Genomic DNA, 24,755 nt, shown 5'->3' with positions numbered 1-24,755 from the left:
TTCAATTCTCAACCATTTCTCCCTTTTGGTAAGGTTTAAGTTTAGGATTCCAAACCCTTTTATTTTTTTATTCATCTTCAAAGAAATGAAGTTGTCAGCAAGAGAAGATGAGAATTTGTTTGACAACTGGTTCTTGGCAGAATTAGATTTTCACTTGATGTCAGCATAATTGAAATACTTTATTGTCAATTTTTTTACAGGATCAAGAAGACTGCTATACAATATTGGGCTAATAGGAACTAGAATTATCAATTGAAACCCCTCCCAGTTTATATTTCAGTGGGATGGTAGAAGTGAGGAGAAGAATTTAGGAAGCATTGTGTCAGGTCTGCCTCTGTTCAAATCCTAAAAAAGAACCCCCCGCCCTGACTCCATTGATTTAGAGAAGAGTTACTTTTACTCATAGCAGTGAATGAACTCATACCAGTGAAAGCAAGGCAAGATCTAGAACAAACCACGTGAAAGTTACACATTGAAAATCACCCCAAGTCCTTCCCCCCCAGAGTCCAGCACAGACAGTCCAATCAGCATCCAGTAAGAAGTTATGGGAAAAGCTCAGGGGTGAAATGCCCCTGGTTCGGACCGGATCACCCGATCTGGTAGCAATGGAGGCAGGTGGTTCGGAGAACCGGTAGCAAAAATCCCTGCCCCCCCCCCAATGCCCAGCTGAGCCGCATAATCATCAGAGGCTTTTTTTTTACTTTTAAAAACATTTTTTCTACAACCTCTTCGGCCGAAAAAATGCTTTTAAAAGTAAAAAAAAAAAGCCTCTGATGATTGCGCAGCTCAGCTGGGATCGTCAAAGGCTTTTAAAAGCATTTTTTCTACAACCTCTTCAGATCCTATACCATTTCAGACAAGTGATTGTCCAGTCACTTCTTAAAAACCTCCAGTGATGAAGCACCTACAGCTTCTGAAGGCAAGCTGTTCCACTGGTTAATTGTCCTCACTATTAGGAAGTTTCTCCGCAATTCCAGGTTGCTTCTCTCCTTGATTAGTTTCCATCCATTGTTTCTTGTCCTGCCCTCTGGTGCTTTGAAAAATAAATTAACACCCTCTTCTTTGTAGCAGCCTCTCAAATATTGCAATACTGCTTTCATGTCCCCCCAGTCCTTTTTTCTAGATTAGCGAAGCCCAAATCCTCCAACTGTTCTTCATATGTTTTAGCCTCCAGGCTTTTAATCATCTTATTTACTCTTCTTTGCACTTTTTCCAGAGTCTCAACATGTTTTTTGTAATGTGGTGACAAAACTGGATGCAGTATTCCAGATGTAGTCTTACCAAGGCTTTATAAACTGGTACTAATTCTTCATGTGATTTTGATTCTACTGTATGCCTCTATTAGCTTTTTTGGTTGCTGCTGCATACTGTTGACTCATGTTTAAGTGATCGTCCACTAAGACTCCAAGGTCCCTCTCACAGTTATTGTTTTGGAGGCAGGTTTCGCCTAATCTGTACTTGTACTTTTGGTTTTTTCGGTCCAGGTGTAAAACTTTTCTCCACATTAAATTTCATTTTGTTGGATAGGGCCCATTGTTCAAGTCTGTCAATATCTTTTTGGATCCTGAACTTGTCTTCTGGGGTGTTGGCTATTCCTGCCAGTTTACTGTCATCTGCAAATTTAATGAGTTCTCCTTCTATTCCCTCATCTAAGTCATTTATGAAGATATTGAAGAATACTGGGCCTAAGACAGAACCTTGTGGTACTCCACTGCTTTCTTCCCTTCATGTAGATGTGGTACCATTATGTGCACAGCATTTCGCTGGTCTACTAATTTAGTCACTTTGTCAAAGAATGAAATAAGATTGGTTTGGTGTGATCTGTTTTTAACAAACCCATACTGGCTACTAGTTATAACTTTTATTTGTTTCTAAATGTTCACAGATGTGTTTTTTAAAATTATTTTTTCCAGTATCTTCCCAGGTGTTGATGTTAGGCTGATTGGGCTGTAGTTTCTTGGGTCTGTTTTTTTCCCTTTTTTGAAAATGGAAACCACTTTGGCTCTTTTCCAATCATCTGGTAGTTCTCATTATGTTATGAATATACTCCGGTAATTCCCAGTATATTATGAATATACTTTAATTTCAGGGAAAGCAAGGATTGGCAGACTTTACATACAATGTAAGGGAAACGATTTACAATCAAGTTAATGTTGTTTAAAAAAAGTTAATTTGATTCTTTGTTTAATCAATAACAAAATTATTTTGGTATCTCCCTGCCTGCCTGCCTGCCTGCCTGCCTGCCTTCTTTCCTGCCTTCCTTCCTGCCTCCTTCTTTTCTTTTCTTTTCTTTTCTTTTCTTTTCTTTTCTTTTCTTTTCTTTTCTTTTCTTTTCTTTTCTTTTCTTTTCTTCTCATATTCCACAGTCACTTTATCTCATATACACATAACAGTAAAAATGAAGTGATTGAAAAAAATCAAAAGTATTTTCAGATGAAGAAAGTGGCAGTAAAACAACAGATCCTTCTTTGCACTTTTTTCAAAGGCTCAACATCTTTGTGGATGGCGGGGACCAGATGCACCTGTGTTTAAATATTTTCGGGTAGGGCTTATTTTCAGGGAGGGCTTATTTTGGGGGGGGACTTATTTTAGCGCATATACTCAAAAGCCCAATTGGGCTTATTATCCGGGGAGGTCTTATTTTCAGGGAAACACGTTATTTTTTTTCAATATTGAAAGGTCTACCTTAAGATATTACCAAATTAGATATATTCTTTTATTTAAATAAAGGAATAAATTTAACCATATGTATTTTTTTCTTTGCTATGGAAAATAAGATGTCTTTCTATTGTCTCTTATTAATCTTTATAGATATCATTTATATTAGTAAAATTCACTATTTTCCAGAGCACTGCTCCTGCAGTCCATAGCTGGGTTCCTTCATCATCACTTCATTTTTTTTTTATTGAAAAAGTTTTCAAATACAAATTTTTTCCCCCCACATTTTTCTCCCCCCCTCCTCCCTAACCCCCCCTCACCACCCATCCCCCCCATGACTTCCTCACAACAAAAACCTAATTCATAACAGATTATATAATATTTTACCATCCCCTTACTCCCTCCTCTAAATACTGACCCTTATTTACTAATAATATTATTAATATTATTACTTCCCCCTTTTACCATACATTTCAAAATATCATTTTACTATAGCATTACGTAATAACTTCTAATTTAACATAATAATATTATTATAACTCCCAATTTAACAATAATCTGCCCTATTTCTGCTCCCCATACTTATATCTGTATATTAATACAACATTTCATAACAACCTTCCATTTTGAAACTATGTAATAAATCCTGCTTTAACATTTAATCTTTTATATATATTAATATAATATTTCAAAGCAGCCTTCCCCATAAATCCTAATTTAGCATTTATTCAGCTCCATCCATTTGCTCCAGTCCCATAAGTATGTCACTTAAACATCCCTTTTCTTAAACTAAACAATCTGTAAACTAACCTATCTCCACCCACTTTCCTACAAAGTTGCCATACACAATTCTTAATATCTTTAATCTACTACCCGCCCTACTTAAAAAAAAAAAAAAAAATTACATTATATAGAAAAAATCAATAACTTTAAGTTTATAATCCATATAATATCTTCTTTAGTGTCTTTCCACTAGATTGTTGAGTACATCATCCATATTAGGGTAACATAGCATCCTAGTTGCAACAGATTGTTCCAAATCCTCAGTTGTCTTCTGCCCCCATCAATAATAAATCTCCTCCTATATATATATAAAAGAAAAACAACCACCCGAGTGACATTATAATTATATTCCATACAATATCTGTAATTGCGGTTTTCTTCAGGATTATTCATTCCCATCATCATAATGGGTAACAACCAGGTCTTCTGCATGCCCCAGCGTAATTCTCTTGCCTTATAGCTCGACGTAAATATAATACATTTATCAATAAAAAGAACTCCAAGATAGATAATTCCAATCCAACCAGTTTAAGGCTCTTTTCACATCCCAAAATTACGGCATTGCAGAGGTCACTCTCTGTGTCACTCTCCTCAGGATATTGTTAACCAATACTTCGCCTCAACTGTCTTTTCATATATTCGTTCATTTTTTAAAAAAAAAAACTGGCTTCACTGTTGCTTAATTTAGAAATTTTTATTTTTGTGAGACCTATTTCTTTTTTTCTTTTCCTTTTGTGGGTTTGTTCTCCATCCTAATTTCCTTTCTGCAAGTTGTGTATCGACTGAGCGATTTTCATTCTGCTTTATGACTTGATCTTGTTGGTTTTGCTGTAACTCATATTTCTTTTCTGACAATTGTATATCAGCTAATTGATTTCCATGCTTGTCTGTGACTTGATGGATCATAATCACGTTAGAATCCGATGCCACTTCTCTTTTATTTGTAAATAATCCAGCTGGGGTATCTAAAGAATCCAAAGGCAATTTGTCTATAGAAGCCTCTATAATTCGATGTTTTCCCTCCCGCAGGGAGGCGGGACCGACCAGGTGGTTCCGCCCCAGGCGCCTGATGGACCCTGATAGGTTCCAGATGGAGCTTGGGCCATTTCCTGAGATTCTGGCTCATGACTCGACTGAGGACCTGGTGGCCGCCTGGGATAGTGCGGCTGCCGGGGCCTTGGACCGAGTTGTGCCTTTGCGGCCTCTGACCCGGCACCGAACTCACCTAGCTCCTTGGTTCACCGAGGAGCTTAGGGAGATGAAGCGCCGGAAAAGACGCCTGGAGAGTAGTTGGAGGACCAGCCGCTCCGAATCTGACCGAACACTGGTGAGGTCTCATATTAAGACCTACCTAGTGGCGATAAAAGCGGCGAAAACTAGCTATTTTGCCGCTCTTATCGCGTCATCAGATAATCACCCGGCTGCCCTGTTTAGGGTGACCCGCTCCCTCCTCCATCTGGAGGTGCGGGATGACCCCTTGCAGGGTCGAGCTGAGGATTTTGTGCAGTATCTGCATGACAAAATCGCTCAGATTCGGGAAGGGCTGGCCTCTGACTGGGTATGTCCGGACGGGATGACTGAGGCAGGTCTTGAGAGCGTTATCTGGGGGGAGTTCGATCCTGTGGCTCCCGAGGACATGGACAGGGTCCTGGGACGGCTGAACGCGACCACATGTTTATTGGACCCGTGTCCCTCCTGGTTGGTACTGGCTTCCCGGGAGGTGACACGAGGCTGGCTCCAGAAGATTGTTAACGCCTCTTTGAGTGAGGGGGTCCTGCCGGCCGCTTTGAAAGAAGCGGTTGTGAGGCCCCTCCTCAAGAAGCCCTCTCTGGATCCGGCTGTTTTGGCTAACTATTGTCCAGTCTCCAACCTTCGCTTCGTTGCGAAGGTTGTTGAGAGTGTGGTGGCGCAACAGCTTCCCCGGTACCTGGATGAAACTGTCTATCTAGACCCGCTCCAGTCCGGCTTCCGGCCTGGGCACAGCACGGAAACGGCATTGGTCGCATTGGTGGATGATCTCTGGAGGGCCCGGGATAGGGGCTGCTCCTCTATCCTGGTCCTGTTAGACCTCTCAGCGGCTTTTGATACCATCGACCATGGTATCATGTTGCACCGGTTAGCGGGGTTGGGGGTGGGAGGCACCGTTCTGCGGTGGTTCTCCTCCTACCTCTCTGACCGGTCGCAATCTGTGTTGACGGGGGCAGCGGTCGACCCCGAGGCACCTTGCTTGTGGGGTGCCACAAGGGTCGGTCCTCTCGCCCCTTCTGTTCAACATTTATGTAAAGCCGCTGGGTGAGATCATCCGTGGCTTCGGGGTGGAGTTCCATCAGTACGCTGATGACACCCAGCTGTACATCTCCACCCCAGGCCACCCCAATGATGCCCTTGAAGTGATGTCCCAGTGCCTGGAGGCCGTGCGGGCCTGGGTGGGGAGAAACAGGCTCCGACTCAACCCCTCCAAGACCGAGTGGCTGTGGCTTCCGGCGTCCCGATATAGCCAGCTGATGCCATCGCTGGCTATTGGGGGTGAATCACTCGCCCCCACGGAGAGGGCTCGTAACTTGGGCGTCCTCCTGGATGCACAGCTGTCTTTGGAAGATCATTTGATGGCCGTGGCCAGGGGGGCTTTCTATCAGGTTCGCCTGATACGCCAGTTGCGCCCCTTTCTAGATCGGGACTCCCTACGCACAGTCACTCAGGCACTCGTCATTTCCCGCCTGGACTACTGTAACGCTCTCTACATGGGGCTCCCCCTGGGGTGCACCCGGAGGCTCCAGCTGGTCCAGAACGCGGCCGCACGGGGGATTATGGGGGCGACGAGGCGCTCCCATGTGACACCTCTCCTGCGCGAGCTGCACTGGCTCCCGGTGGTCTTCCGGGTGCGCTTCAAGGTGTTGGTGACCACCTTTAAAGCGCTCCATGGCTTAGGGCCGGGGTACTTACGAGACCGCCTTCTGCCACCAATAGCCTCCCACCGGCCAGTACGCTCACACAGAATGGGCCTCCTCAGGGTGCCGTCCGCCAGACAATGTCGGCTGGCGACCCCCAGGGGGAGAGCCTTCTCTGTGGTGGCGCCCACCCTCTGGAACAACCTCCCCCCAGAGTTACGTACAATAACAGACCTCCGGATTTTTCGTCGGGCCCTGAAAACCCATTTATTTCAACTAGCTGGGCTGGCTTGAGTCAAATTTTAAACTTATTTTAAATTGGAATTGTTTTAATCACGGCCAAAAGATTTAATTATTTTAATCAGTTTTTAGATTTTGTATGTTTTGTATGTATGTCTTGTTTTTATCTTCGGCTGTTCACCGCCCTGAGTCCTATATTGGAGAAGGGCGGTATAGAAATTTAAACAAATAAATAAATAAATAAATAAATATTTCCAATTCCTTCTGCTTATCCTGTATTGTGCATAAAGATGTTGAATTCATTTTCAAATTTTTTTGATAAAATTCTTCCGCTTTTTCAACAGTATTTAATTGATATCTTTCTCCTTGATATCTCAATATAATACCCACTGGAGCGTCCCACCTGAATAGAATATTTCTTTTTTTAAGTTCAGTCACCAAAAAACCAAATTTCTTTCTTTCCAATAACATCTTGGGCGGGAGCTCTTTGTATATCCAAATCTTTCTTCCAAACCATTGCAAAGTAGAATTGCAAGAATTTTGCACAATATTATTTCTTATCTCCTTATCTGTAAAATAAATCACCACATCTCTAGGCAGTTGCCTTTGCTTTGCAGTCCAGGAATTTATTCTATAAACTCTATCAATCCTACAAAATACTTCCTCAGGTTGAACCTTTAAAATCCCAGCCAGAATTTCAGAAGATATTTTCCTTAAATCATCTCTGTTGTTTTCCTGCAGTCCTCTCAGTCTAATCGCATATTCAGTAAAATTATATTGCATCATTAAAACTTCTCTTTCAATCCGTTGTTGTATGTTTTCTGTATCACAAGTCTTTTGATCAGCCTCCATTTTAGGTTTTTCTTCTGGGCTATTATCTTGAGTATTTGTCAAGTCATTTTCAATTTTTTGTATTCTATTGTCCAAATTGTCCTCAGTTTCTTCCATTTTAGACTCTAATAGCTTAGTATTTGCATCCAACTGGATCATAAATTCTGTAAAACCATTAGCCATTTTTATAATCTTTCGTTCCAAAAAATCAAACTTTGATTGCACCAATTCTTTAATTTCCTGTTTAAATTTTTCAAGGTGCTGATTGACAATCTCATCCCTTCTTACAATCTCCTCTAAAAGAAATTCTATTATGTTAAAATCAGGTTTCTGAGACTGGAGACTTAGAATTTGTTCATGTAATTTGTTAATGGGGGAATCCCCCCCCCACTGCTTGTCTGACTTTATAAGTCTCAATGCCATGTTTCCGCCCAGACAAACTTTTTTAGAAAAGAGAAGAAAAGCAGGGGGAAAAAAAACTTTTTTCCAACCAAGATCAATATCAAATCTCCAGGAGAAAAAAACAAAACACAAAAGTGAAGTTTTATCTTCAATTGTAGCCAAAAGTATTTATTCCGCTACTTTGTAGTAATAGAAAATGGAAGGACTTTCCCTTTCGGCCCCTTCTCAAGCCGCGGCAGTCGCCATTTTAAAAAATCTTTTTTTCCTTCTTACTTTCTTGAATAACTTTTATAAAATAAATGAAATACTTGCGATTCAGGATCACAGGTCCAGCTCACGTTCTCTTTGATTAATCTGTTAAATTTGCAGGCTTGTTCTTGTCGCCTAGCTCTGCATAAGCAGAGGTCTCCCAAAGCCCGGAGCGGTGGCTAGGGATATGGGGAGTCTCATCTGTTCCGTCCCAAAAGTAAAAAAAAAAACTTTTTGGGCTACGCAGAGAGCTCTAACCACCCTAGCTGGCTCTATTTCCATTTCCTCGTGGAAACGGAGTTTTTTCGAGCTGCCATTCCGTTGTGAAGGCGGCTCTTTACAGGCAGTGGGGCTGGCGATCCCGAGAGATCGTCTGGCGGCGACAAGCAGCAAACCGGAAGTCCCTCATCACTTCATTTTTGACTGAGTGATATTTCAAATTAGTGTCTCTCTTCGTCCTGTGGCCACGCCTCTCACTCCCATAATTCCCCAGTCTTTTCACTCAGTCACTGAAGGCTGGTGTGTTTTTTCTCTCTTCGTGCACAACCCTGTGTTTTTTTAGGTTTATGGTGTTTAGGTTTTTATTTATTTTTGTTTAGAATTTCTATCGGTGAGAGCCTATATAAGGGAAGGCTGCAGGGAGCAAGGAACGGCACTGGGGCTCCAGTCCGTTCTCCCCCGGGGCTTCTGACGGCCGTCAGACCGCAGCTGGGGTTTTCCGACCCTTCGGGGAGGTCCCCGATCTCAGTTATAGCCGCCGGTGTGAGCGCGGGGATTGCGGATCGCCGTATTACCCCCCCACACCTCTATTTTGCAATTTTTTTACTATATCGGCTCCCGTAGGGGTGGCTCTGGAGCTTTGCATGGTTTGCCCTGCAGGCTCTGAAGTAAGATTGGCGTTTTTTTGCTGAAGCTAAGAATAGCTGGCTCGGCCGTGTCTTTTCCCTGCTGCGTTTGCCGCGCTGAGGGAACTTCTCTATCATCAATCTTCTGAACCTCACGCTGTGTCCTGAGCCCCACCGGTGGTGAGCGATCTGGGCGTCCGTCCCTCGGGCAGCGCCTTTAACGTATTATAGCCTGGATTGAGTAGCGGTGCTCTACTGTGGCGTCCTTGCTTCGTTTGCCGCTAGCGCTCTTGGTTCGGCACTGTTGGTCCCTGCGGCCTTTGCACTGCGAGCGCCATTTTATTCCGACGGCCATTTTCCTTTGATCCTCCGGCTGGTCGTCCCAACTCTCCTTTGTGGCAGCCATTTTGATTTCGTCCTCGAGTGAGTTTGCCTACAGACCTTTTCGCTCCACCGTCTGGACATTCACATAAACCAAATCTCTGCCTCCTTGTTGTCCCTGTTGTGCTGGGACCGAAGGCTTGCCTTGCTTTCCTGAGCCAAGTGCTTGAACTTCATCCCTGGGGGGTTTTTTTTGGCGTTTTTCACCTGCGCTTCTTTATTGCCTGTCACGCACCCCCCACCATGCAAGGCTACTGGTGATTCTAGTATATAGTTATTGTTGTTTCAAAAAAAAAGAAAAAAAGAAAATAATAATAATTTCAAAATAATAATAATAATAATAATAATAATAATAATAATAATAATAATAATAAATATATATATATACACAGTTACCTTCCTGGAATGGCGGATTCCTACCTGTCCTCTGACTCGGAGCGGGAGCCCAGTCTACCTAGGGCCCCATCCAAGCACAAATCAAAATCGCGGGGGAGGTCTGCTTCCACATCCGCTGACTCTCGCCAGCACAGACCATCTTCAGCGGCGGAAAAGGACGCCCAGCGTCGCCATAGGGCGCTCGAGAGGCAGTATGATAGAGCCAGACAGGCCACGTTGGCTTCTGTCTTTGCCACTGGCCAACAGCTATTCTCACAGGGTCACTCCTCCTTGATCCCTGATGCTACACCAACTCCCGGGACGGACCCTGCTCCGGATCGTGCCTGTTCCACATCTGAGGCTCCGTCTGGGCTTCCTCGTGGTCTCTCTAAGAGGACCTCAATGTCCTTGCCAGATGTTTCGACTGTGGGAAGAACCCCATGCGCCACCCTCCTGTCGGGCGGAGGCGATGTTTACCCCGACCGCTGCCGGGCTTCGGGGACCAGATGGACAGATGCTACCTCCCCAGGTGGACTTCCAGGCTGTGTTGTCCAATGCTCTTTCCTCCCTATTGGCTACGGGACTTCAGCAATCCGCATTTCAGCAGCCTCTTCCAGTCCCACCTTTTACTTCTCACTCGACTGCTCCTGTTCGCTCCAAGTCTCCATCTCGGTTGGCTCACATTTCTTCTGAAGACTCTGACCAGGATGAGGAGCTACCTGAGGAATTGGAATTCTCAGAGGATGAGGGCCTTACACCGGACACTCCTGCTTTCTCCGGCTTATTCCGGCCCTCTTTGTTTAAATCGCTGCTTCATAAAGCTCGACAGACCACCAATATGGGAGCCCCATCTGCTGAACCTTCTTCTTCCACAGCCCCCCATGAGGCCTTGTTTTCGTCGTCTAAGCCAGGGAAGGATTTTATTCCCTGCCCTCAGCTCTTTTCTGATGTTCTGTAGTCCCCCTGGTCTCAACCGGGCTCTTTGATGGGTCCCACTAGCCTGGACAAAAAGTTGTATTGTGGGGCCCCGGAGCTGGACGCCTTGTTAACATTACCTGTGGTTGACCCACCGATTGCAAATCTTTCTTCTTCTTCGCTTTTGTCTTCTGACGCGTTGGACGTTCTTAAATCGGAGGACAGGAAAGCTGAGGTCTCTTTTCGTAAGGAGCATCAGTCCCTTGCCTGGACTATTAAGACTGCGACTGCCACGTCATTCTTTAATAGAGCCTCGTTGCTTTGGCTGAAGCAGCTTCAGGAGAGGCTGCCGCCGGAAGACACGCGTCTTCACCAAGATATAAATAAAATTGTGGCTGCCACCGAATATTCGGCGGATGCCTCGTTAAACTCGGTGAAGTTCGCCTCGAGGGCCTTAGCCTCTTCTGTGACATCTCGCCGGCTGTTTTGGCTCAGAAATTGGAGAGCTGATGCCAGAGCAAAATGGAAGTTGGCGGCGGCCCCTTATAAGGCCCCGAACCTCTTCGGTCCTGCCCTTGATCCCGTTCTGGTCGAGGACAAGGACAAAAGGAAGGTGATGCCGGCGTCTTCGTACCGCAGACCGGAACGGCGCTACGCACCCTATTCTCAGTGTCAGCCCTTTTGGTCTTCGTCGGGGTCGGGGGGTCCCTATTCCCAACGTACTTTCTTTCATGGAACCGACCGTTCCTCGGATAGGCAGCGTTTTCGAGACAGGTCCAGGACCAACAGCTCCAGACGACCCTTCCGAGGATCGGGCTTCCACCAGGCCCGTCGGGGAAAATGACTACAGGTTGCAGGATCCCATTGGCGGTCATCTACAATTTTTCAGCCACCAATGGGAGCGCTCAATCAAGGACGCTTGGATTCTTTGGACGGTGTCTTCCGGCCTGGCTATCGAGTTTCTGGGACATCCTCCGGCTCGCTACGTCCGCTGTCCAACCCGCCTGTCCCCCGACAAGAAGATTCTCTTACGGAAGGAGGTTCTCCACCTGCTCCACATCCATGCAATCGAGCCAGTTCCACCGGATCAGCATGGCAAGGGGTTCTATTCGACACTCTTTTTGGTTCCAAAGCATTCGGGGGGTTGGAGGGCCATTTTAAATTTAAAGCAGCTGAATCTGTCGGTTCTCTACCGCAGATTCAAGATGCACTCCCTGGGATCCATCCTTGCTGGGGTACGACGTGGCGACTTCCTCCAGTCAGTCGATCTCAGGGAAGCATACCTGCATGTTCTGGTCCTTCTGGACCACCGCCAATACCTGCGTTTCCAAATTGGGGAGGACCATTATCAGTACTGTGCAATGCCCTTCGGCTTGACATCTGCTCCAAGGACTTTCACAAAACTGGTGGCGGTGGTGGCGGCTGCTCTCCGAATGATACCTGTGAGAGTATTGTGCTACCTGGACGACATTCTAGTCCTGTCATCCTCCAGAAGCCAAGCATCTCGGGACCTGGCCCTTGTCATCGGTTTTTTTCAGGACCACAGGTTCTCGATCAACTTCCCAAAAAGTCACCTTCACCCGTCCACTGTTCTCCAACATTTGGGAGTGGTGATCGACTCGGTTCGGGGCCAGGTCTTCCTCTCTCCGGACAGGGTCGAGAGCATCCGCAACTTGATTCGTCTCATTCAATCCAAGCGGTCTGTTCCTCTCCTCCATCTATCCCAGCTGTTGGGGAAAATGGTCTCGTGCTTTTCGATAGTGCCATGGGCGTGCAGACATACGAGGCCATTGCAGTGGTTCCTGCTCCCTTTTCAATGCAAGGGTCGCAGCGATTCTCTACACAAGGTATCTCTTCCCCCTCAAATTTCCCTGTCCCTCAACTGGTGGACAGGTCCCAAGCTTCTCCTCGGTTCGCAATTTCTGCTCCCGGATCGGCTGACCCTGACTTCTGATGCCAGCCTCTTGGGCTGGGGAGCCCATCTCCACGATCAGATGGTGCAGGGCCGCTGGTCACCTTCAGAACAGACTCTAAGCATCAACCTTTTGGAATTGAGGGCGATTCGACTCACTTTCAGTCCCTGTTGCAGGGCCGCCACGTCCTCGTCCTCACGGACAATATTACAGCCAAGGCCCATATCAACAAGGAGGGGGGCACGAGAGCGAGGGACCTGATGCTGGAGGCGGAGAAGCTATTGACTTGGGCCGAAGGTTATGTTCTATCCCTGAAGGCCGATCACATCTTGGGCGTAGACAACGTCCGAGCCAATTGGCTCAGCAGACAACTGATAGACCAGTCAGAATGGCAACTGGATCCCAACATCTTTCGGGAGGCTACAACCATCTTCGGCCTGCCCGTTGTGGACTTGTTCGCCAGTCCGGCGAATGCCCAACTTCCCAGATTTGTGACACGTTACCCATCCCCGACGGCAGAGGATCACAACGCGCTCCGATGCCGCTGGCCACCCGGCGTTTTGTACGTGTTTCCTCTGATTCCCTTGATCCCTCAGGTGATTCGGAAGTTGTTGGAGGAACGTGCGGACCTCCTGCTTGTGGCTCCCAATTGGCCTCGTCGACCATGGTATGCGGACTGTGGCTCTGTCCGTACTTCCTCCGTGGGAGATTCCGCCGAACCGTCAATCTCTGCGCCAGGGAGCAGTCTTCCACCCAGATCCAGGATGGCTCCAATTGGCCGTATGGCGTTTGAGCGGGTCATCCTGCGGAAGGACCATCTCCCTGACGCCGTCATAGCTACTATACAGGCATCTCGAAGACCTTCTACATCGCGTATATACGAGTCCTCTTGGCGGGCTTTTTGCACTTGGTGTGCTGACAACCTGGTGGACCCTACGTCGGCTCAGATTGTTGACATTCTCTGTTATTTGCAATCTGGCCTGGACAAGGGTTTGTCGCCGTCCACCCTTCGTCGACAGACCGCTGCTTTGTCCACAGTCATTCGGTGCCCGCCTTACTCGTCTCTGTCTCAGCATCCATTTCTCAAAGAATTCTTGCACGGGGCTATGAACTTACGTCCACCTCCGGTTCATCGGTACCCGACTTGGGACCTTTCCCTCGTTCTTCAGGCGCTTATGCTTCCCCCCTTTGAACCGCTGGGTTCTATATCCCTTAAGTTCTTGTCCTTTAAGATGGCTTTCCTATTGGCGATTACCTCCGCCAGGAGGATATCGGAACTCTCAGCCTTGTCAATTAGGAAAGACTTGTGTATTTTCCATGCCAATACTGTTGTTCTTCACCTGGACCCAACTTTTTTGCCGAAAGTGAACTCTTATTTTCATCGCGCTCAGGAACTAATCCTCCCGGATTTCTGCCCATCACCCAAGCATCAACGTGAAAAGGATTGGCACACCCTTGATGTACGAAGGGCCCTCCGTCGCTATATTCGCAGGACTGAATCCTTCCGGAGAACGGAAGCCCTTTTGGTCTCTTTCCATCCGAGGTCATTGGGCCAAAAAGTATCCCCATCGACCGTGGGCAGATGGTTTAAGGCGTGCATATCTACGGCTTATGAACGCCAGGCTAGGCCGGTTCCGTCTGGGATTTTGCCTCACTCTACTCGTAGTGCGGCGACATCTGCTGCCTGGGCCACACAGGCATCTGTTTCGGACATCTGCCGGGCCGCCACTTGGTCCTCGGTGACGCCTTTTATCAGACACTACAGGGTGGATTCTTTTGCCTCCGCTGAGGCTTCTTTTGGCCATCGAGTCCTGCAAAGTGTTCTTGTGGCGCAGGACTCCGGGGCCTTTAGTCTCCCGCCCTTGTTTTTCTGAGCTTGGGTATATCCCAGCTATGGACTGCAGGAGCAGTGCTCTGGAAAACGAACATTGTCTTACCTGAATGTTCCTTTTCGGAGCACTGCGACTGCAGTCCATCCCCTCCCCTGTTTTTCTTCAATTTGACTATTGGTGTCTGAGCCGGGCCTGGACTTGTTATTGTTTTTTTCTCTACTGTTACCTTTCCTTGGATTAATACTAGGTGGTTGCGCCTTCGTTCAAAGACTGATGCATTATGGGAGTGAGAGGCGTGGCCACAGGACGAAGAGAGACACTAATTTGAAATAATCACCCAGTCAAAAATGAAGTGATGATGAAGGAACCCAGCTATGGACTGCAGTCGCAGTGCTCCGAAAAGGAACATTCAGGTAAGACAATGTTCGTTCTCTTTCAGATTCTTTAACCTTAAAGGAAAAAAAAACCCTTTTTTAAACATCCATTTTAAAATTCTAAACTTGACTTTAAAAATATTTGGGAAATCAATAAATTCTAATGCATCTTTTTTTCCTCTTTACATATTTTCAAATAATATTTTACAAAATGATATTTCAATTATAACATTATAAACAATTTATAATGTTTAAGTAATTCATAAAGCTTGTAAAATATTACAAGCTTTAGGAATTACTTAAACATCATAAATACAAAAATACATTTCAAACCCACTCTCAAATTACATATTTGAGAATGTTAATGAGTTAATTGGAGTTAGGATGGTTTTTAAGTTTAAGTCACTCCTTCCAGCTTATCTTTGTAGAATAAAATATTTTTCTTCTCTGGAATGTCTATCAAGTAATTATAGACCTCTCTTTTTCTCAAGGAATTCTCAACTTTGTTAGTATCCATGAAGAAAAAATCCCAAACTTGTCCTTGAAAGTTGCAGATTTTCTTTGAACTCTTCTTTTAATTGTGCTGGGGGGTTTATATTTAAATCATCATCATAATAAAGATTGGTGTCAGATTTGTATTTTAAAATTGCAATAGGATCTTTTGCATTTTCAGCTACTCTTGAAATTGCCGCAGTGGTTTGGTAACTTTCTACATATAATTGCATCTCTGAAGTAATTTGAGTAGTTTTTATAACATTCTTAGATCTATAAATTGAAGGGTTTTATTTAAGAATTTTTCAAACACATCTCTGATAACTTGCTCAAATCTGTACTCCATCTTAACTCCCTCTTGTGGTCAAAAAGTAGATTTTTATAAGTCATTTAGGAATTGCTAACCAATCATAATTCATAAAAATTGGAAAGTTTTAGCCACCCACAGCAAAGCAGACCAACCTACAAATTACTTAAAAATAGTAAAATAAAATCACAACTTTGTATCCTTATATTTCTCCATCACAGTTAAAAAAAAAAAAAGATACTCCACACTTCCTTATTTAGCTTGCTTTCAACAACCCTCCTCTTTCCTGTCATTTAACAATAAAAAGGTCCCCAAAATGCTGGACAATGCAAATAACTGTACGTTCGGAACATAAATCTGACATCAGCTTTTTTTATGATGATGGTTTGAGTATAACCCTCCCAATGTAACAAACGAGGATCAAGTAAATTCACAATTCTCAAGAGGTCAAGTTTGGGACTCATCCCGCATGTGCAGCACATTTAGAAGATGAAGTTGGATGACTCCAGCCCGCCCTGCCACCTGCCTCCCCTCACCTTGTGGAAGCAGCATTGGTAGCAGGCGAAGGTAGAGGCATGGGGGAGGCACGCAATCCTGCAGCGTCACCTCCCCCATCCAAGCCGCGGTGGCCATGGGCAAGCAAAGACATACTGTGGGATGGAGCATGCAGGTGGGTGGCCACCCAGCACTTCCAACTGGCCAGATAATGTGTCTCCTCCCCTGTGCCTCTGCCTGCTGCTTAGGGCCAGCCTGGCAGTCACAGCATCTCAGACCCACCTGTACTGTGCATGTTGTGGAGCCCCTCAGCTGCCGGGCTGCCGCCAGATACCGTTAGCCCCCACACACTTACTGTCTCCTGTGCTCTCTCTGTGGAGCGTCCAGCAGGGGTGGCCATCACTGTCTCTGGGGTGGCCTTGTGGGCCAAGTCTCATTCCTGCCCTCAAACAATAAGGCTGGTGTATACGAGCAAGTGAACCTGGGACATGGACGGTGTTGTTTCCTGTGCCTAGCCTTAGATCCGACCTGTGGAGCTGCCCTGCGACTTCAGCGCCGCCCCCTGTGCGTGCACCCAGGGGGCAGGGCTGGGGTGTGGCCCCTTGCGTGCTCCAGGGCAAACCTGCGGATCTAAAGCTGGCCGTGTTTCAACCCCGCTGGCTGCCAGCAGGTTGTAAATTGGCACCCAGTAGGCTGAGGCACCGCGGGCCAGTCCTTCCCTGCTTCCAGGGCAGCTCTGTGGGCCAGATCCAGCCCACGGGCCTTGAGTTTGACACCCCTGCCCTATAGCATTTCAGACAAATGGTTATCCAATCTCTTTTTAAAAACTTCCAGTGTTGGAGCATTTACAACTTCTGGAGGCAAGTTGTTCCACTGATTAATTTTTCTAACTGTCAGGAAATTTCTCCTTAGTTCTAGGTTGCTTCTCTCCTTGATTAGTTTCCACCCATTGCTTCTTGTCCTGCCCTCAGGTGCTTTGGAGAATAGCTTGACTCCCTCTTCTTTGTGGCAGCACCTGAGATATTGGAACACTGCAATGTTACCCCTAATCTTTCTCTTCATTAAACTAGACAGATCAAATTCCAGCAACTGTTCTTTATATGTTTTAGCCTCCAGTCCCCTAATCATCTTGATTGGTCTTCACAGCACTCTTTCTAGAGTCTCAACATGTTTTTTACAAGGTGGCGACCAAAACTGGATGCAGTATTCCAAGTGTGACCTTACCAAAGCATTATAAAGTGGTATTAACATTTCACATGATCTTGATTCTATCCCTCTGTTTATGCAGCCTAGAACTGTGTTGACTTTTTTGGCAGCTGCAGCACACTGCTGGCTCATATTTAAATGATTGTCGACTAGGACTCCAAGATCCCTCTCACAGTTACTACTATTTTTTATTTTTTATTATTTTTGGATATACATCAATATCATTATATGAACATGAACCCCAAGGGGATAAAATCACCCTGTAGGGGTGACGAAGAAAGGAGGGGCACCCTGCAGGTCACGGAGAGCGGCTGTTCTCCAGCAGGACCTAGGGATTCCCTCCCATCCAACGACGAAAAGGAGAAGCAGACGGGTTGGATTCTACCGGTTCGGACCGGTTCAGGCAAACCAGTACCTCTGACGATCAGCTGGGAGCGAACCAGTTCGCTCTGATGATTAGGTGGGCCTGCCCACCCGTGTGCTTTAATGACCTATATCTTCTCAGCTGATTCACACGGCAGAGCGGATTGCCACGCCTCATCTGTGTTACTCCCCAGCAATAATGTGGAAGGTAAGTTTTTGTAAAACTCTCCACATATGTGCAGCACGTGCACGAAGCACACAGCACCAGTTTAACACGGTTTTTAAACTGGCAGGATCCCACCACTGGAGACAGCCATTATGGCTGCTGTGAAGCTGTGGCAGCCAAAGAAACAAAGAATGTGCTGGAGTGGTGTAGATGAACAGTGATTGGAACTTGGTGAGGTGATTCTTTTTTTTAGCTTAGAACCTAACCCCAAAGAAAATAAAACCTGGAAAAGAGACTCTTTTGTTAAATGCTTGTTAAAGTGGTGAATAATTACAGAGAGAAAAATTATAGACCCGAAAGAAAAGGAATTAGAGGGAGAGCGCAAAAATCTTTAAAATATAGAAAGATTGGATTTTCAAATTTTATTGGCAATATTTTGGTAAGGCATTTTAAAATGCTGGAATTATTTGTCTGAATATTGATTATTTGCAAAAAACCTGAAATATTTGTCAGATTTTGTGCAACGTTGAAATTTAAGATGAAGGCACCATCTACTTGTGAATGGAATATATACCAAACTCCTACAACCTTAGGAAGTACTGATAAGACAAAGGGAAAAAAAAGTGGAAATAAATAACACCTGGAGAACCAGGGTGGATAAAAATCAATGATTTTTTTAAAAAAAATCAAAAAAATCAGATTTTTTTTAAAATTTAAATCGGATTTTTTTGATTTTTATCAAATTTATTTTAATAAAAAACTTTTGGGGTAAAAATCTATCGTAAAATAGTTTTCTATTTAAGATACATAAATAATTTAGTTTATTCAGCATGAAATGGAGCTTAGTTATGTAGCATGAGGCTATATATTCTGCAACACTGGGACTATCGGTGAGTCAACAGTGGGTCAAAGGAATAGCAGAGATAACAGTTGCTCTTTAAAAATTATGATTTAAATCGAGTTGATTTAAATCAAGCCTTTTTACTAGTGATTTAAATCATGATTTAAATTGTGATTTAAATCAACTCGATTTAAATCAAATCCACCCTGTGGAGGACTGCTGTGCTATCTACTGTTTTATATCTGTCTACTTCATGGTTATTGGAAGATTAACATTCAGATTATGGAAGACATCTAAAGAAAGTGACTTTTAAATGCCAAGATCTATGATTGAATTTACAGAGTGGACTTAAGGAGACATTTGGAAATCTTGCTGGATTACCTAAATGGAACTAATTGACTAACTGTGGGACACAAAGAACTATAACTATTGCATTCCCCTGAGGAGCAACGCTAGGATTGAGCAAATGGTTTCTAAGATGGCTTTCTGAGGTCATAGACAATTGAGACTTTGGGGCGGTGACAGGCTACTGAGCAATATTTGGACCTATCAAAATAAGACGAGATGTTGCATCAGGGGGAGATGAGTGGATTTCAAAAAGAAATGGTGTTGATGCTCCAAAGTACTTATGATATGTTGATAAAGAACTACAGGAAGATAAAAGACTTAATGCATGACATTGTAGGGAAATCAGAAAATGTTCAACAAGAGACAATGAATAAAGATCATAAAACACAGGAAATAGAGGAGATAATAGAAAGACCAGAGGAAAAGACAGAACAGATAAATCAACAAATAAAACAAGAGAAGAAGGAGGAGACAATAAAGACTTATGAATCAAATAAGGGACAATATATATTAAGAGATCAAAAATGGGATTGGATAAAAAGAAATATATTTTTGAAGAGAAGATAGGGGCTTGGGCAGATCCTTCGGAGGTACGGCAGCAAAAGATAGTAGAGATGGAAGAAACATTTGGGTTAAATAGGAAAGATGTAGACAGAGACAAAGACCCAAGGGAGGAGTTTGGGAGGCAAATCAAAAAACGAATAAGAATTGAAATACTAAAGCGGACAAGAGATGATGTTTAGAAAGGGAATGCTGTTTAATATAAGATTGGCTTTATTGAGAGCTAGAATAGAGGTAAAAATAAGATTAAGGGGGAATATATATGTTTTTAAACTTCCGGTGGCGGTATCTCAGCGGTGCAGTGGGAAGAGAACGGTCTCTGTTCTCTAACCTCGAATTTTTCATGTTTTGGGGACCCTTCGGGGCACAAAAAGCCTGGAGGGCATTGTGGACTAGAGGGGAAGTCTAGAGTGTGGCCAAGTGAAGGGCGATCACTTGTTGCATGAATGGACACCCCTGTCAAACCAGCGTGAAGGTGTCTGACAGCTTTCTATGGCAGACCTGAGGCTGCGATGAGCCAGTGAGTACAGAGAGAAGATTTTTACAGCAGACGGTGTCATTTTATGTGAAAACCGCAAGATTAATGATCGATTTGAAGAGTGAAGCCTGCCTTTTCTGGTTAAAAGAATTCCAGTGGAGAGAGCGAGCAGCGATTTGGCAGAGGGGAAATGAGTCAGCACAATACATCTAACCTTTAAGGCGGCGACAAGGAGGAAGATTGTGATGTTTCGGCAAGACGGTGGATATCTGGTGTGAACTGAGAATTAAAGGGAAAGAGAAAGCAAAGAAGGAGAGAAACTTGGCATAGTAGAGCGACAGGAAAGGAAAGGAGAAGAAGAAGCGAGGACGGACATTGCCATGAATTAACAGTAAGAGAAGTTTGATTGGACGAGTGCTCGAGCCAGAAAAAAAAAGGAAAGAACTTTCTGTTCTATTTGAACTTTTGAATAGAAGATTCGAAGGAGATTGAGGTGGAATAAAAGAGGAGGGGGAAAACAGACTTAAGAGACTATTATACATTATCTATATAAATGGAGCAAAAGAGACCTGGGAGGAGCTAAGAGCTATAATCAAGAGAAGACATAAAGATCTATACTTCTCTAAACTTTGCGTTTAATGTATACTTAGTGGATATTTACAAGTCTTTACTGAACAATTGAACAACAGCAAATCAACTAAGAAGATTTAAATACCGTATTTTTCGGAGTATAAGACGCACCTTTTTACCCCCAAAAAGGGTGTGAAAATCTGGATGCGTCTTATACTCTGAATGTAGCCCCGCCGGACCCGACCCGTTGGACATTTTCGGGCAGTTCCAGGAGGGGATCTGGGACGGGGCACAGTCTGAGGAACAACCCTCTTCGGGATGGTCTGGGTGGGGGGGAGAATCTGCCCGGCAGCTTTGGGGAACAAGGCGGACCCCACAGTTTGCGGCTGGTCACCCCTCTGGCCACCCAGCAGGCATCTTAGGGCAGATAATGGTCACAATGACTTCACTCCCCAGCGATGTGAGGAGCTGCCGCCTAAGCCCTCTCTGTGCCCAGGAGCTGAGCGAGCTGAACGGGAGCTCCTAAAGTGAAACATCCTTCCTTTCCAGCCACCGCTGCCCAGATTCCCCAATGCAATTCTCAGAGCCGCGTTTCAGGTGGCAGGCGGCCAGTTCCCCTGCAATGTGCAGTGGGGAACTGGGAACCATTTTGGATTCGGGGAGGAGATTGCAGCACTGCTGCCTGAAAGTGCTTTTCTTCCCATTGCACATTGCAGAGCCGCGCGCCCTCATCCTCCTTCTCAGCAGACTCACCTTCTCTTTCCTCCTGGCCAGATCTGCTACCTAAAACACGATGCAATTTTTTTGCCTCTGCACACCCCATGTTTGGAATTGGGAAGGAGATTGCGGGTCTGCTGCCCGAAAACGCTTTCCTTTGGCATCAGGATTCAGCAGCAGGGCATCCGGGAATGCCCGGGAACTTTTCCTGCGCGGCTTTTGCTGCGCAGGCAGCGGCAGTGGTGGTGGCTGTGGGGCATCCTGGAACACCCAGGAAGTTTTCCTGCGTGGCTTTTGCCACGGCAGGCAGCGGCAGTGGCTGCAGGGTGTCCTGGAACGCCCAGGAAGTTTTCCTGCACAGCTTTTCCGGTGTCTGCTTCCCTTTACATGCGGTGCACATGTGCAGCAGCACTGGGAAATCTGCTTGCCCTCCCGCAAAACTGTCGCTGCCGCCATCCCTCTCAGTCCCAGCGCAACGGGTCCGTCTCCCCGAAGGGCCGCCCACCCACCCACTGGCTAGGCCGGGCCAGGCTGGGCCGAAAGCAGCATGTCTCTCATCACGGGCTGCATGTGTGACCCGACCTTGGAAGGCAAAGGCGTGGGAAGGCCGCTTGGAAGGCAGGCAAGCATGCCAGGCTGCAGGGAAGGGAGGGGAGCTGCTAACTCCCTTCCCTATGGCCGGGTGGCCCTGACATGCTTGGCTGCCTTCCATGCGCCCTTCCCCGCGGTCCGGTGGCCAGGTCCACTTGCCTGCCTTCCTCCCCCACCACCACTTCTTTGTTTGGCTGCTTACCTTCCACTGCGGCTGGTCTGGAGTCGGGAAAGCAAGCTAATCGGAGTTTTTGCTGGCCCCCAGCCAGCCGCCACTGCTGGAAAGTGGCTGGGAAAGAAGTCTCTGAAAAGGCTTCTTTACCAGCCGCTTGCTCTGAAGGCAAGCTGCTGCCATCGCCGCCATGTTCTTCACATATGCACATATCCCATTTGACTTGCAAGGCAATGGGATGCGCATGCGTGAAGAACATGGCAGCTGGGGCGAGGAAGTGGCAGCCGTGCGACCAGTTCGGGGGCGTGGCCCCTGGTAGCCATTGCTACCAGTTCTCCGAGCAACTAAAATTTTTTACTACCGGTTTTCCCGAACTGGTGCGAACCGATAGCAACCCACCACTGATTTATATGTTAGGGTGAAGATATATACATATGCATGTATATAGCATAACTATATGTGTGTTATGTATATGTACACTTTTGAGAGCAGGCAACAGAATTTCATTTTTAATGTGTGCCAGAGTCCCACAGAAAAAAAAATGACAATAAAGATTATTTTATCTAAGCTTCCATTCTGTTTCTATAGTTAGAGAAACAGTAATATTGTACAACTTCCTGAATTAAAAAAAGTACTGTTAAAAAAACTGTTAATAAATAAAAGCAGTTTCCCTTGTTTCAGGGGTGAAATCCAGCAGATTCTGACAGGTTCTGGAGAACCGGTAGTGGAAATTTTGAGTAGTTTGGAGAACTGGCAAATACCATCTCTGGCTGGTCCAGATTAGGGTGGGAATGGAGATTTTGCAATATCCTTCCCCCAGGAGTGAGGAGGGAATGGGGATTTTGCAGTATCCTTCCCCTGGAGTGGGGTCAGAATGGGGATTTTGCAGTATCCTTCCCTTGGAGTGGGGTGGAAATGGAGATTTTGCAATATCCTTCCCCTGCCACACCCACCAAGCCATGCCCACCAAGCCACACCATGCCCACCAAGCCATGCCCACAGAACCGCTAGTAAAAAAAATTGAATTTCACCACTGCCTTGTTTCCCTATTTTATTTCTTCGAAGTACTCAGTATATTATCTTTCTTACGAACACTGACCAGCATTTTTCTATGATCTTGCAAAATGTAAAAATTTTGTCATTAATGAGCCATCAGTCTATGTACACTAAGATTTGGGGAATGGAATGCTTTCTGGACAATTGCAGTGTGTCATATCTGATGACATACATTTAAAAATAATTTCTTAGTAAAATTTCTTGTTCATAGTATTTGTTTTAAGCTCTCATAGTAATATATTGTCAATATATTTTGCAGAGATTTCCTGCCCCGTGGGTCTGGAATTGTTACCCGAAGACCTCTCATTCTTCAGCTTATTTTTTCTAAAACAGGTGTGTGGTCCCTTCATTTATGCTTAAAAATTCTTTTGTGAATAATGTTATATTCATGTATGGTTTCTTCTTGGACTTAGAGTACTTTATATATTCAATCATGCCTTAAAAATTAATAAGCATGATGAAGTATTTGGTATGGTTAAATTATGATAATAGATTATAATTCTTACGTGAGTACTCAAAGATTTCCCTTAGATTTGTATTTGAGCATCACATGAGATATCTCTTCTCTTTCAGAATATGCAGAATTTTTGCACTGCAAATCTAAGAAGTTTACAGATTTTGATGAAGTCCGACAGGAGATTGAAGCTGAGACTGATAGGGTGACAGGAACAAACAGAGGCATTTCTCCTATCCCTATTAACCTGAGGGTATATTCACCACATGGCAAGTGTTATGGGTTTTTGTAAAAATTGAATATTATATCTTCTTAATATCTAGGAAAGATGGAGATTTGGAAAATATTATTCAGAAAATCTATGCATTCCTATCCTTTCTGGAAAATAGATACAGGTAGTCCTAGATTTACAACCACAGCCTGGAGTTTTGGGTCTAAGTTGTTGCAATCATAAGTCAAGTCTCCACATGACTGGGTTCAAATTTATGATCATTTTTATAACGATCGTTATAAAATGTTATATGTTATTATAACATAAAATGTTATAAAATGATTGTCAAGAAAATAATTGTGATTGTTAAGCAAATCATATAGTTGTTAATGGAATCACATCATAAGTTAAACCCAGCTTATCCATTAGGTATTTTTTGCTTTTTTTAAAAGGCAAAAAATGTTGCAAAATGCAATCATGTGACTGCAAGATGCTGCAACCAGTTGTAAATGTAAGCCAGTTGCCAAGTGCCTGAAATATGATCACATGACCACAGAAGCTGGTGCAAGAGTCATAATTTAGAGGAGAGGTCTTAAGTAACTTTTTTTCATCATAATGAAGTCCCTCATAACTTTGAATAGTCGTTAAGCGACTGGTTGTAAGCTGAGGACAATAGTAACAATTGTCCTATTTATTGAAGAGATGATATTGAAAGAATGAAGAAAGCTCCACTACAACAAAGTCAAGAGATAAATCAGACCCCAAACATTGAAAATATCTTTCAATCTCATTATCTTTGTAAGGAAAAGAGGATTTTGAAAATCTCTTCTTTGATCTAATTAGCTGCCTGACAGGGATATTCATTTATCTCCGTGTATGCTGTATGTACACTGACACACAGACGCACTTGCCCATACTTGCGCGCGTGTACACAAACACACACACACACATATATATACACACATACACATACATACACGCGCACACACACATACATACATTTGAGGGTAGGAATGTACAAAATATTTCAATATGAAATGT

At 44.7% G+C, this 24,755-nt stretch overlaps 1 protein-coding gene across 18 annotated transcripts in view; it reads left to right on the top strand.

Moving 5' to 3' along the window:
* The window catches only part of DNM2 (dynamin 2), a 218,497-nt gene that overhangs the window by 47,654 nt on the left and 146,088 nt on the right, over positions 1 to 24,755 (top strand). For all 18 annotated transcript variants that reach the window (XM_034437866.3, XM_034437865.3, XM_034437863.3 and 15 more), the window contains exons 2-3: positions 23,309 to 23,382; positions 23,623 to 23,772. In XM_034437866.3, the coding sequence (XP_034293757.1) occupies positions 23,309 to 23,382; positions 23,623 to 23,772 (224 nt within the window). The remainder of the gene's footprint in view (positions 1 to 23,308; positions 23,383 to 23,622; positions 23,773 to 24,755) is intronic.

The sequence above is a fragment of the Pantherophis guttatus genome, chromosome 2 (genome assembly GCF_059756535.1).
Source record: "Pantherophis guttatus breed Tessera chromosome 2, ASM5975653v1, whole genome shotgun sequence".
NCBI lineage: Eukaryota > Metazoa > Chordata > Lepidosauria > Squamata > Colubridae > Pantherophis > Pantherophis guttatus.
Note: the sequence above shows the minus strand (reverse complement) of the source record. Positions and strands in the feature narration are given on the sequence as shown.